Source organism: Chlorocebus sabaeus, chromosome 10 (genome assembly GCF_047675955.1).
Source record: "Chlorocebus sabaeus isolate Y175 chromosome 10, mChlSab1.0.hap1, whole genome shotgun sequence".
In the NCBI taxonomy this organism is placed as follows: Eukaryota; Metazoa; Chordata; class Mammalia; order Primates; family Cercopithecidae; genus Chlorocebus; species Chlorocebus sabaeus.
The window spans coordinates 10,115,587-10,129,149 of NC_132913.1; the positions used below are offsets into that span (position 1 = coordinate 10,115,587).

Genomic DNA, 13,563 nt, shown 5'->3' on the forward strand with positions numbered 1-13,563 from the left:
GACCAGATCCATTTCGTATTTTTAGGAATGGTAGGAGTACTAAGATTGTATTCCTAAACTTTGGTGATTAAGGAATACAATTGTGACCTCCTGTTAGTTTTCCTGGATGCCCCTTTAAGAGTCCTCATCTCAGTAGATTTGGTCTGAGTGCCTAAAGCATTTTTAATATTCCCTTCTATTTCTCAGCAGTTGAGATACACAGCTGTTTAAGCTGACCTAGAATAGTCAGTGACTATTAATAGGAGGTTTTAGTGACGGCTGAGAATTGCTTCTCAGTTTATAGACTTGAGTGCTAATCTGCCTCAGTTTCCTTTCCTTTGCCTGTGCCTAACAATGGCATATTTCCCGATCATACACACCCATTACTGAAATGTATTCTCCGTCCACCCCATGCTGCCAGAAAAAGGGAGAGACGTTTTGTGGGTGGTTTGTTGACATAGTCACTTAAATCAAGTATACTAAAGTATACTTTCCTTCCCTAAGTGATCTTCGAGATTCCAGGGTACAACTAGATGGTGGGAGGAAAGGGTACTATTGGATCAAGTTCACTTTTTATTAGTAATTGTATGTAGGATAACACTGGTACCTAATATATGCCATGTGCTTTTTATTTTTGTTGTATGATTTTATTTACTTTTCAAATCAATTCTATTTGCTTCATTTTAAAGAGTCAAACCTACTTCTTTATTTTACTACATTTATGTAGATTGGGAAAAATCTCTAAGAGGGTCCAAAGAAAGCAGTGTAGATATTTGCCTTGCATTTGTCTTTCCTGTTAATATGGACGTTACATCACCATTTTCCACATGGGCCCCATTGTGCAATTTTTAACTAATACTAGTAATTACAGCATTTTAACAGAAAGAGCACTGACTCTCTGGCCAAGAGTCCCTGAGGGCTACTTGATTGGATCAGAGATGCATGATGACCACGAGAAATAAGATCAGCAACAGGCAAGAATGGAGCAAGAGAAGGGGCTTCTGGGGCCCCAGGCTTCTCTGTGTGATTTGTGGCTGGATGGGAAATGTTTTGTCGCCATCTCACAGGCGACACACTTTTGTGGTGTGCAGGGACCCTAAGCAGTGACCAGGACCAAAGAGGATGATACGGTTAGTTTAAGCAGGGTCAGCTGTAAGCAGCCCAGTCAGGATGTAAAAATGAGATTTGGGTATCAGAAGTGATTTTTATGTTTAAGCAATATCCAGAAAGGTAGCTGGAGGGAAAATGAGCAACTCCCTAAAAAGGCGGGTAGAAATTTGTTCCTTAGTTTATTGCTTAGTCTCAATTTTTTGAATAGCCACTCAAAGTAAGTTCAGTTTGTGTTTGGGGACTTGCAAAAAGATTTTCCTTTTTCCATATTTTCTGTATAACATGTATTACTTTACATAAAACGAAAAGCACTGTTAAAAATGTGAACAGGGTTTTACATACATTAACTTACAATGGTATGCTTTTGTTAAATAGTTTTATATTGTTTTGTAATAAATTTCTTTAAAAAATCACTTTTTTCCCACCAACCTAGGGACTCCTTTCCATTTGATCAACAATTTAACATTTTGATGAGATTTATTGTGGATCAAACTCAAACTCCAAACCTCAAGGTCAGTAATTATTTGTCGTTACAATTCAACCTTGGAACTCAAATTTGCTTAAATTTACTTTTGTTTGTGCATGACCCATGTTTAGCTATTGTGAATAAATCTGCTGTGAGCATTCTTGCTTGATTCTTTGTGGACATGTTCCTGTTTCTCTTGGTTTGGTACCTAGTAGTGTATTTGCTGGTTCATTGGATAGGTATATGTTTAGCTTTTTTAGAAACCACTAAAATGGTGGTACCATATTGTATTCCTACCAGTAGTTTATGAGAGCTCTAGTTTTTCTACATCCTCACCAACATTTGGGCAGTACTAGTCTTTTTCACAATTAATATTTAAACTAGAAAATGAAGACATTCTTATGTGTGGAGATAGGTATCTTGTTGGAATGTTTAATATTAACATTCTAAGCTATGCAAGTTAATTGTTACATGTTGTGGAAAATCATACCTGTAATAACAAGACCAAATTTGAGGGAGGATGTGTGTTCATTTGAATTAGGTCACGTTCATCGTCTGTTCTTTGATCATTAACTTTTTGGAGGTTTTAGGATGAGCCTAATAAATAATTACCTTTTTCTCCTGAAGTCAAAACTAGTTGAGAAGTTGATGGTGAAGTTAGGGCAGAGCATCAGCTTGATTACTGAAAATGCTGCCTTATAGAACATGGCCTGGAATGTGTGACAAGACTAGAGCTGAACGTGCCCTGCAGTCAGTGGCAGAGCTAGAAATCCCACAGGCCTCTCGCAAGGGCTCCTGCCCCGGAAGTGTCTTGCAGCATAGGTGAGGAGGAGAGCACGCTTCTCTACAGGCACCTAAAAATGAAGAAAACTGAGTCGTGTGCTTCTTCCTGTCCCCAGACTTACCAATCAGTCATTTCATGCTTTTTCCTCTGTTGGATGTCGCTCCATGGGGAAACTATCAGTACAGGAGAAAGAAAGGAGATCCCTCTCAACAGGGTTTACTTTTCTCTAGCCACCTGATAAGAATTGTGTTCAAAGATTCATCAAGTGTACTTAATGTTTATAATTATTGGCTCTTTCAGGTCAAAGTTGCAATCCTGAAATACATTGAGTCTCTGGCCAGACAGATGGATCCAACAGATTTTGTAAACTCTAGTGAGACAAGGCTTGCTGTTTCTAGAATCATAACCTGGACAACAGAACCAAAGAGTTCAGACGTGAGAAAGGTATGTCCGAGAGAACCGACGTATAGTTACAGATTGTTCCTGGGCTTGTGTTAGACAAATGTATTTAGAAACTTGAACACCACGCCGCCCACACACAAACCTTTTGTCCCTAAGGCTCTGCTGTTGCTCTTTTCTCTCTCCGGCTCTGCCCGGTTTTGAACATAAAAATGAAAATCTGAGATCTTGCACGATGGGCTTATGGTTTCCCCAGGCATCTATTTTATATATTTTCTAATATGAAATCACTAGTAAATTAGTGTCTTTTACACAGATGTTTGTTTTCCTTATATCAGTTTGTAATACATACTTTGAAGACAAAATTGCAGACCTAGGACTGGCTGGCTACAGGGTCCCTGATCATTAAAATGTGGTTGAAAAGTTTGATAAGATGCAATAGATTCTTAAAAAAGAGCAAACGTCTTTCAATATGTAGCACATAAGTATGTGTGTGATATGTGAGTATGTGCTTCTGCGATGGAATGTTACTTAAGTATTGCCTGCTACAGGCTGAGACATATTTTAGATTTGCATATTACCTCGATTAGGGCCTGTTTGGAACAAACGAGCTTTGATGATAATGCCCACTCCCTGTGGACATGCACATTAGAATATTTGAACAAGGACTTATTGTCCTTACTATTCTGTTCAGAACATTACAGATAATTTTGAATTATTAGCCTGAGGCTCCAAAAACCTCAACTTATTTTAATACTAGCTCAAGCCAAATATAAGTAGAACATTAGATATCTTGCCAGAAATCACTTCGTTCATTTACTGTTTGAATGAGCTTCAACACTTGTTTCAGTTATTTTGGATTATACAGTGTTACTTCACAAAGCTTTATCTCCACTGACGTGCTACTTTCCATGCCTGCCCCCCTACTTCTCCTTTCCCATTGTGAGGTGTACTTAAATCCTCACCTTCGCTCCTAACTTATACCTAGGTTCTAGGACAATAATCCTGATCTTCAGAGGAATTTGAGAAGATTCAGATTAATAGTTCCCAGTCCTGGCTGCAATTAAAATCAACGTAGATTTCTGAGCTCTATTCCCAAGGAATTTGATTTCATTGGTATAGGGCAGAGCCTAGACACTCTGTTGTTTTTTTGATGGGGGTTCCTTTCACTCTTGGCTGATTTTTAATACACAGACAAGGCCTAGTATTTTGGGCCATGGCCCTGGAATGAACCTCAAGACATACAGACTACTGATGTAGTCTTGATCTGGTTCTTGCAAATTCTCTTGCTAGGCAGTGTTGCTCCTCAGTATCTTCAGGACTAGGCTGGCCTCTGTGTTCCCTGGCATCTTCCCCACCACCCTACCTTGGACCTAGAGTTTTTGTGCTTCCTCTAAACCCACTTTAGTGGTTAGGGCCCTGTTACCCTGAGCAGCTTCCTTCAAACTGATGGAATACCGGCCTGGTTTTCTGTATGTTGTCACTCAGTGCACTCTGTATTAATCATAGAAAGCTTCCTAGAGAAGATAAGATTCATCCTCAGCTGTGGAATATGGATGCAGTTTGCGTAAGTGATGAGTTTAGGGGAAGGACAATAGTCATGTTTAAGAAATGAGATTTGTCTGGGAACAGTGAAATAGACTGATATGTCTGAAGCAGAGGGTTTGGGAAGTTGAGCAGTAAGGAGACTGTTTTGCTCACCCTGCATGCTCAGTGTCTGGCATATGCCTGGAGTAACATAGTAGGCATTAATATATTTTGAATGAATTAATGAATGATAACTACCCATATGGAATTATTTCATTTCAAATGATACTTTGAAGCCATCATTTTAAAAACTATAGTTTTGGAAGTTCCCTTCTTTTGACTTCTTTATTCGTTTTCTATTGTGTAACAAATTACCACATACTTCCCTTGAAACAATAAGATTATCTCACAGTAATAAATCAGGAATCTGGCATGTGTTCTCTGGGTCCTCTGGTCGATGTCTCAGAGGCTGAAACAAGATGTCATCTGGATCTGCAGTCTCATCTGAGGCTGAGATCTTCTTCCAGCTCATTGGTTCTTGGCAAATTTCAGTCTCTCGCAGGTGTAGAACTCAGCCGCCTGCTTTCTTGCTGCCTGTCAACCGGGGAGCCATTCTCAGATAGTAGAGGCTGCCAGGACGTTTGCTTATTCAAAGCTATCGGGAGAATACATGAAGAAATAATAACTAAGAAACTCCCCAAATTTGACAAAAAACATTATACATCTAAGTAGCCCAACAAACTAAAAAAATTTGGGTTTTTTTTGGTTTGTTTATTTGTTTGTTTTGAGATGGAGTCTCGCTCTGTCACCCAGGCTGGAGTGCAGTGGTGCGATCTCGACTCACTGCAACCTCCGCCTCCCGGGTTCAAGTGATTCTCCTGCCTCAGCTTCTTGAGTAGCTGGGATTATAGGTGCCCTCCACCACACCTAGCTAAGTTTTGTATTTTTAGTAGAGACGGGGTTTCACCATGTTGTTCAGGCTGGTCTTGAACTCCTGGCCTCATGATCCGCCCGCCTTGGCCTCCCAAAGTGCTGGGATTACAGGCGTGAGCCACCGTGCCCAGCCAAGATCTTTTAATAAAAGGATTCACACCTAGACACATAATATCTAATTGCTGAAAGCCAAAGCTTGCTGAAAGCAGCAAGAGGGGAGAAACTCATCCCATGCACAAGATCCTCAATAAGATTAACAGCTCATTTCTCTTCAGAAACCACGGAGGACAGAAGGCAATGGATGACATTGAAGGTGCTGAAAGAAAAAAAGCGGTTAGCCAAGAATTCACTGTTTGACAAAACTCTAATTCCAAAATGAAGGAGAAATTAAAACAAAGCCAGCCATAGAATCTCTCTCATTTTGAATCTCCCTGTTGCCTTTTTTTTTTTTTTTTTTTTTTTTGAGACAGAGTCTCGCTCTGTCGCCCAGGCTGGAGTGCAATGGCCCAATCTCAGCTTACTGCAAGCTCCGCCTCCCGGGTTTACACCATTCTCCTGCCTCAGCCTCCCGAGTAGCTGGGACTACAGGCGCCCACTACCTCGCCCGGCTAGTTTTTTGTGTGTTTTTTTAGTATAGACGAGGTTTCACCGTGTTAGCCAGGATGGTCTCAATCTCCTGACCTCGTGATCCTCCCGTCTCGGCCTCCCAAAGTGCTGGGATTACAGGCTTGAGCCACTGCACCCGGCCTCCCTGATGCCTTTTAAGGGCTTGCCTGATTAGGTCAGGCCCACCCAGGATAATCTTCCTTTGGATTAACTCAAAGTCCACTGATTAAGGGCCTTAATTACATTTTTCGAAAATCCCTTCTGCCATGTAACACAGTCATGGGAGTGATATCCATTATATTCACAAGTCCCGCTCACTCTAAGGGTGGGAGGGATTATATAGGGTGTAATACATTATGGGGAATCTTGGGGGCCGTCTTAGTGTCTTGACTACCAGGATTTTGGTGTCTCTTTTAGAGGGTTGGCAGAAGACTACCGTAGTTATTCCATAATTCCTTGGCTCTTATTTTAGGAGGGAGCTTTTTTACCTATCTATGCAAATTATGATGTGGTTCAAGTTACTTAGCAGACGCATTTCTGTGTTCTGTCTCCTAGATTTTTTTTTTAAAAATCATCTAAGATATCCGTGGCTCTAAACTATTTGGCTTTCAGTAACATTCCGCACTAACTAGTAAAGCATTACTTTTGACTCAAATAGTTGTATCATAGGACAGTATTAAAATAGATGTCCTCAAACTCTACATTAGGATGCTGCAGATTAATCCTTTTTGGAGGTAGATTCACTTTTATTTAAATTCCCTGTTTTGATGTACCATCCATTGAACATTTCTAAATATAGTTGCTTTTGTCAGTGATGCAGCTGCCTTACCCAAGAATATGAGATGTTCTTGAAGTACTGTCAAAATGAAAGTAGTGCCTAAATAAATTAAAATACTTAGAAGAATTGTGATATAGCATATATCACTGCTCTAAGATCTAAAATTGATAAGATTTAAAATTATTTTAAAGCTGTATAAAAATAAAACTAGTACCATTCTTATCTAGATCATTTAACACACTAAACGTAAAATACATGTCTGTATAAATAAACTTTGTTCTGCCTCATCCTTCATTTCCAGAGTTTTTTAAAGGTTATATTAGGGATTATGGAAATCTTGGTGATTTAAAAGCATTTTGTGATCTTAAACCAAGTTCTTCTGTTAATGTCCTGCTTTAATTTTTTTAGGGTGGGTGTTCTAAATACAGAAGAGCCCTTCAGTCTGAAATTTATACAGTAAATTCTCAGACTCATCTCTGGAGAATATTTTATGTAAACAGAGTACCTGGGGACTTTTCAGACATTCTCTAAGTCCATACAACCATATTTGTGAAAGCACTTTTGAAGCATTTTAAACTGATACAAGCTGATATAACTCAGATTCATTGATTTTAGCATTTCTAATATTTTGTTTTCCTTCTTAGCTCAGTATATTGGGGTGTTTCACATTGTGGAGGGAGGGGTGCTTAAATTGTTAAGGTGTTTTTAAAATCAAAACACGAACGAATCACCAGTGAGGTGTGCTTACCACACTGAGACTGGTTTGGACAAGACGAAAAAGCCCTACCCAGTCTGTAACTGGCCTACTATATTCCAAAAGTAAACTTTTCCATTTTCTCAGTGTGGGAGCCCTGACTAACTTAGTTGTGTGATGAAAGTATGCAGATGTACACTAGACCTTTCTTAATGCACTGTATTGACATAAGATAATAGTATATATTACTGATAGACAGAAGGTGGGTTCTGGAGTTTGACCTCCATTTGACTTCTGCGTCTGCCACTCACTGGGATCAGAGCAAGTAATTTAATCCCTGAGTTCTTGTTTATTGTCTATAAAATGGGAATAATAATACTTGCCTCAAACTGGGCATGGTGGCGCGTGCTTATAATTTTGGCTTCTTGGGAGGCTGAGGTGGGAGGATTGCTTGCACCCACAAAAAGAGACCCATCTCTAAAATACATAAGTAACACTTACCTCAGGCATTACTAAGCAGATTAAATTTGTATTAATATATTAATAAAATATATTAAAACCTAGACATTTTATTTGCAGTTGCAGCTCTGCTATTATTTTTTGATGATTGTTTTGGTTTTGCTGCTGTTGTTATTTATGGAATAAACTGAGTACCAGAATTTTTTCTAAGATTTAGGAAGCCATGCGATCAGTCAGAGGGAATGTGGTAATGGCAGTAGAATTTTAATTGTATGTTTACATGTTGGAATTTAGAATGCCTGTATGTTAGCTTATCACATGTGATTCTCTTTGTCAAATGAAGCAACAGATTTAGCCCCCAAACCTTGTTTTGAGAAGTGTGGGCAATGAAGGCATGGCAAAGAAACCTAGAAGTATAAAGATGCTGTTGGCTAGAGCAGGGAGAAGTATTAATGCATAAATTGCATTGAAAAGGTGAGATTTCTAATTGACTTTAAAAATATATATGATTATAAAGGCAGCATGCCTCTAGTCTGAAAGCTAAGGGTTTTACTATCAAATAACTGAATCTCAGCTTAACTGTGACTGTGAGTCTCTTTCAAGTCTTTCTTGTTGTTGTTGTTGAGACAGTCTTGCTCTGTCACCCAGGCTGGAGTACAGTGGCACGATCTCAGCTCACTGCAACCTCCGCCTCCCAGATTCCAGTGATTCTCCTGCCTCAGTCTCCTGGGTAGCTGGGATTACAGGCACATGCCACCACACCCAGCTAATTTTTGTATTTTTAGTGGAGACGGGAGTTTCATTTGTTGGCCAGGCTGGTCTCAAACTCCTGACCTCAGTTGATCTGCCCACCTTGGCCTCTCAAAGTGCTGGGATTACAGGTGTGAGCCACCATGCCGGACTCTTTCAAGTCTTATTTGGACATCTTCCATTTCATCACCTGAAGCAAGAATACTACTTTTAAGTTTATTAAGTAAAAGACCAAGTGATGCTACTGAGGGTTAAAACTGGCAGCTACTGTTATTATTCTGATTCTTCCTAACTTTCAATCATGTGTGTCTCGCTGATTTTATCTAAGAAGCCAAATGCTTTTGTAGCTAACAGATTGCCATGTTTAGGCACTTTCTGCTTCTCTCTGATTCAATCCTCCCACCTTTCCTGTTTGCCAGTCCTCGCTTCAGCGTAGTCGAGTAGGTGAGGATTTCCCCTCTAGGTCAGCTTCAACCTGCTCTGGGCCTGGAGAAGGAAACTTGGAAGAAAGTTGTAAACAGGTAGATTGAAAACTGTGTACTAATTTCAAACAGCACACTTCACTGTTTGCATTTTAGATTATTAATACCAGTTGCCCTTGTGAAGGCACTGGGAAGCTTTTGATAATGAAGGCACTGGGAAGCTTTTGATAAATCTAAAATTAATATTATACTATATGAGCGTGTGTATGTGTGCCTGTGTCAACCTTTGTGTTATGGTGTGTTTTATGATTAACTATCTTCTCAGTGATATAGCCATGTTTGTGTCGACTGCTACCATATTTTAATAGAATAGTAAAAAGGAGAGATAGTAGGCTGGAGCAGTGGCACACGCCTGTAGTCCCAGCTACTTGGGAGGCTGAGGCAGGAGGATTGCAGGAGTTCGGGTCTGCAGTGCACAGTGATCATGCCTGTGAATAGCCACTGTACTCCAGCCTGGGCAATATAGCGAGACCCCCATCTCTTGAAAAAAAAAAAAAAGGAGAGATGCTAAATGAGAAATGACTGAAGGTTTTGAAATAGTTTCTCTTTGGTGACTTTATGAAGCAATTTTTATTGAGAGTCTGAAGGGAGCAGTGAGTTGTTTAATAAATTGGAAAACTCTGCTTTTCCTCTCAAATTTCGTTTTCCCAAATTAATAACAACACTGAAGTGTTTGGCAAAGCTTTATTTTGATCTGATCTGCTAGGAAGAATTCCTTTCTGCTATAAGGTGTGCAACATTCAAGACAGTTGATGTCCCTGGGAGTTTTCTTCATATGGTAGCAGTGAGATATGAAGAACCTTTTACAAATCCCACCTCTCAAATTCCTCTATGAGGGTGTGTGTGAGAATCATTTCATTTTAAGTTGCCGTGTGATCCTTAAAATAAATTACCCTAGGGTTGCCCATTAGAAAAAGTCAGCAGTACTCTTGAGTTTTTCATCTGGCTGCCTAATGGTCTTGCCTCTTACGAAGACAACAGTTCAAATATGCAGACAAGAACAGTGGCGTACTCCGCTTTTTGAGTCACTAGTGAACATGAGCTATGCCCCAGGCTTTTTAAATGTATCTCTCCAGCCCAGTTCCATATCTGGAATTACTTGTTTAATGAGATCATATTGATGGTAATAATAAATATAACCCAGTTTTCTTCCTTGCTTGGATTCCATTTTAACTTCTCACTAATTCAGAGGGTCAGAGATAAAATATTTGAAAATAATAACAGTCTAATTCCTTGCAAAACTGTGATATAAAATCTTTTAAAAATTGGATACTTGGGCCGGGCACTATATGCCTATAATCCCAGCTACTCCAGAGACTGAGGCAGTAGGATTGCTTGGAGCACAGGAGTTCGAGCTGCAGAGCACTGTGATTGGACCTGTAGATAGCCACTGCACTCCAGCCTGGGCAATGAGACCCCTGCCTCTTTTCTTAGGAAAAAAATGTATATTTAAATGATACTTTCTACCAGTTTCTAGAACTTGGATCTTATTTTTAAAAGATTTTACTTTGGAAATACTTTAAGCTACTAAGTTTATAATTTGCATCATGAAAAGCCTCAAGTTAGCTTGTGACATTAGATAACATTCTGGGAAGAAATACTCTCTCTTAAATAAAGGCAGTGGCACATTTGACATAAAAAGCATACTATTCAAGAAGGTAATTATATGTTTTATAACCTTCAGATGCCATTTTCAGTCAACAAAATTTAAGTGCCAATATTTTTTAATTAAATTGATGACATTGATGTGTTTTTCCTGCTGCAATTCCAGGCTGCTGCTTTCTTTCTTCTTGTAGTGCATTATTTTTCTGCATGCATTGGTTTTTTCCTAACACCTAATACAATGTGTTTTAAAAATATGCAGGTTATTTTGCATGAGTTTTGGAAAAACTTGTTCTGTTATACAAATGTACATATCAAATTAACAGTACATTAAATTGTTGGTGAAGTAGATTCCTTCAGATAATTTGTTTAAAATGTTTCCAAAATGAAATGTAGAAAAACATATTTTAGTAAAATCAATAATAATGTTTTTTGCCCATGTCATAAAAATATTTTGGCCACTTATGATTTAATTTGGGTGGAAAAGGTATTGATGACTGTATTTGAAATTAAAGGGGGGGAAAAGTAATGTACTTTTGCCCAATGCTTTGATGAATGATTTCAAAATGTTAAAGTAATTTTTGATTATATTTTTAAATTCTTAATTCTTACTTTTGGTTAAATACCTTTGGGTTTTTGGATTTATTTTCCTTCTCCATGCACAAAATAGTAATTTTGTCCTAACTGGACGTATAATTAATTGTAGCATTGTAAAATCCTTGAACTATTTTGTGATTTTTATTTCCAAAAGATTCTCTCAGCAAGCACATTTTTTGTGTAATATTCTATGTCATGGAAAAAAATTCTGAATAATTACTGCAATGTTAAAAATTACGGTCTTTGGAAAGACTTTATGTTTGTAAAATCTTTATGGTTAAAAACGAAAAAGAAGTGATTATATTCACAGACAGTTTTCTGTGTCTTTTTCTTTCCCTTGATTCTTAGAAATTAATAAGAAATGCCAATTAGTATTTACTAAATTTTTTTTGGCTTGGCTTTTGTAAATGAAAACTATTATAATTAATTCCTCAGGCATTGTGCTTTAAGCTCAGATTGCCTGCTACTAAATCCATAGAAAGCACATCACTTACTAGAAGCCCGAGTCTCGTTGACTACTCTTACTGCTTTGCCTACCTTGCTACCACAGTCATTACAAGCAGGCTTGCAGTGTGTTGACTCAATTAATAAGCAAAAGTAGAACGTTTTCCAAAAGACAGAAGAGCATGTTTTTAATGTAGACTCCTTCAAAGTCCGGTTTGCTTCTCAGAAGTCTCTCTCCTTGGTTTATAGGTGTAAAAGTAGAAGTTTTTCTGAGGTATTTGTACTCGTTTTCTCATGTTTCTTAGTCAAGAGAAATGTGGCTTCTCAAGATAACCTAATGCAGCTTGTTTAAAAATATGTGCTCTCCAAGGTGCACTGAGATCCCTGTTCAGTTCTGAATTATTCAAGTGGGATCAATCTTAAACTTTTTAAACTTTTTAATTGTTTCATTTAGCTATTTACCAGCTTCCTTCCTAGTACCAGATAACAAAAGAAAAGTTCTAGGAATTTATTATTAGTGTGCTGTGGAATTCCAAGGCCAGGACATTAAAGTGAAGCCAGAGTTTATTTTCCAGATTGAAGTCAGACTAATGATTGATATTATTTTCTTCAGATGCTTCTTTGTTTTTGATGCCTAGAATGCCCTCTTATTAGTGATTTTACGTATAAAATATTTTTTAAAAACAACTTTTATCAACATTTTGATGAAGGACCTATTGTACGTTACATAGATTAATCATGGTTCCTTTTTCTAGGCAGCACAAATTGTGCTAATCTCTCTGTTTGAATTGAATACTCCTGAATTTACCATGTTACTTGGTGCCTTGCCAAAAACATTCCAGGATGGTGCCACCAAACTCCTGCACAACCACCTCAAGAATTCCAGTAACACCAGTGTGGTGAGTGCTTTGGTCACGGTTGGTGCCTCTGTGATGTCCATGACCTCTGCGGAGCTGTTACCTAGAACCTACTCTCATAGAGTACCCCATTTCCTTGTCCTCTTTCAGGAAATGCCGAGCATCCTGAGGACGGGGCCATCCTGAGCCCCGTAAATGAATGAATCTGATATTTAAGTATGGCCTTTTTTCTTAGGTTGTTCAGTCAGCTACATTTTCACTAGGCTATCCAATTAGTCATTCATTCACTGAGTTGGTCTTATTTTTCAACACTGGAAAGATGCAGATGCTCAATTTTGTCTGTCACTCTGGCACACCCAACATCAGTCATTCGACTCCAGGAGTGCCTGTATGATGATTATTCATTTTTGGTTTATATGCACTTAAAATTGGCCTTATGATTCTGAGGGGCGGGGGAACCATCCTGGGCAGATTCTACCCATTTATTTACATGTGGATTAAAAGACCAAGGAGAGAATAGAATAATATTCTATGTACAGCACTGGAATAATGATGCCTATTCTGCTTCACCCCAGGGCTCTCCAAGCAATACGATTGGCCGAACGCCCTCCCGACACACCAGCAGCAGGACCAGCCCCCTAACCTCACCCACCAACTGTTCCCATGGGGGTCTGTCTCCAAGGTAAGGTCACTTCTTTACTTTCCACAGGATTAAAGAAACTAAAGCACCTTAATTGCTGTGCAGCCTATTTCTAGATTTTTTAGACTAAGCTAAATAACAAAAAGAATATTGAGTATCAAGAACCATGGGTTCTAGTCTTCACTCAAGTTGTAACTGTATAATCTTCCGCAAAGGGGTTAACTTCTATGGTAAGATGAGTGGTGTGTGCTGAATGTTCTCTGGTTCTAGTAGCTCTAAACACTCACTGGTACCTAATAGTACCTACAACTGAAAGTTTACATTTAGTACTGTTTTGCATAGAATCCATGTAGAAGCTTATTACCTGTTCTGCAAGTGGTAGAACCTGAAGGTATTTAGTCATCCAAGCCAACTTGTTATAGTCAGTTACACCAAGTCTGGGGTAGTTTTTTAACC

The 13,563-nt window shown here is 38.6% G+C and overlaps 1 protein-coding gene across 22 annotated transcripts in view; it reads left to right on the forward strand.

Annotated features, from left to right (window-relative positions):
- CLASP1 (cytoplasmic linker associated protein 1) overlaps positions 1-13,563 on the forward strand; it is a 309,125-nt gene that overhangs the window by 247,501 nt on the left and 48,061 nt on the right. For all 22 annotated transcript variants that reach the window (XM_037988107.2, XM_073019596.1, XM_037988110.2 and 19 more), the window contains 4 exons: positions 1,523-1,601; positions 2,640-2,783; positions 12,366-12,509; positions 13,043-13,149. In XM_037988107.2, the coding sequence (XP_037844035.1) occupies positions 1,523-1,601; positions 2,640-2,783; positions 12,366-12,509; positions 13,043-13,149 (474 nt within the window). The remainder of the gene's footprint in view (positions 1-1,522; positions 1,602-2,639; positions 2,784-12,365; positions 12,510-13,042; positions 13,150-13,563) is intronic.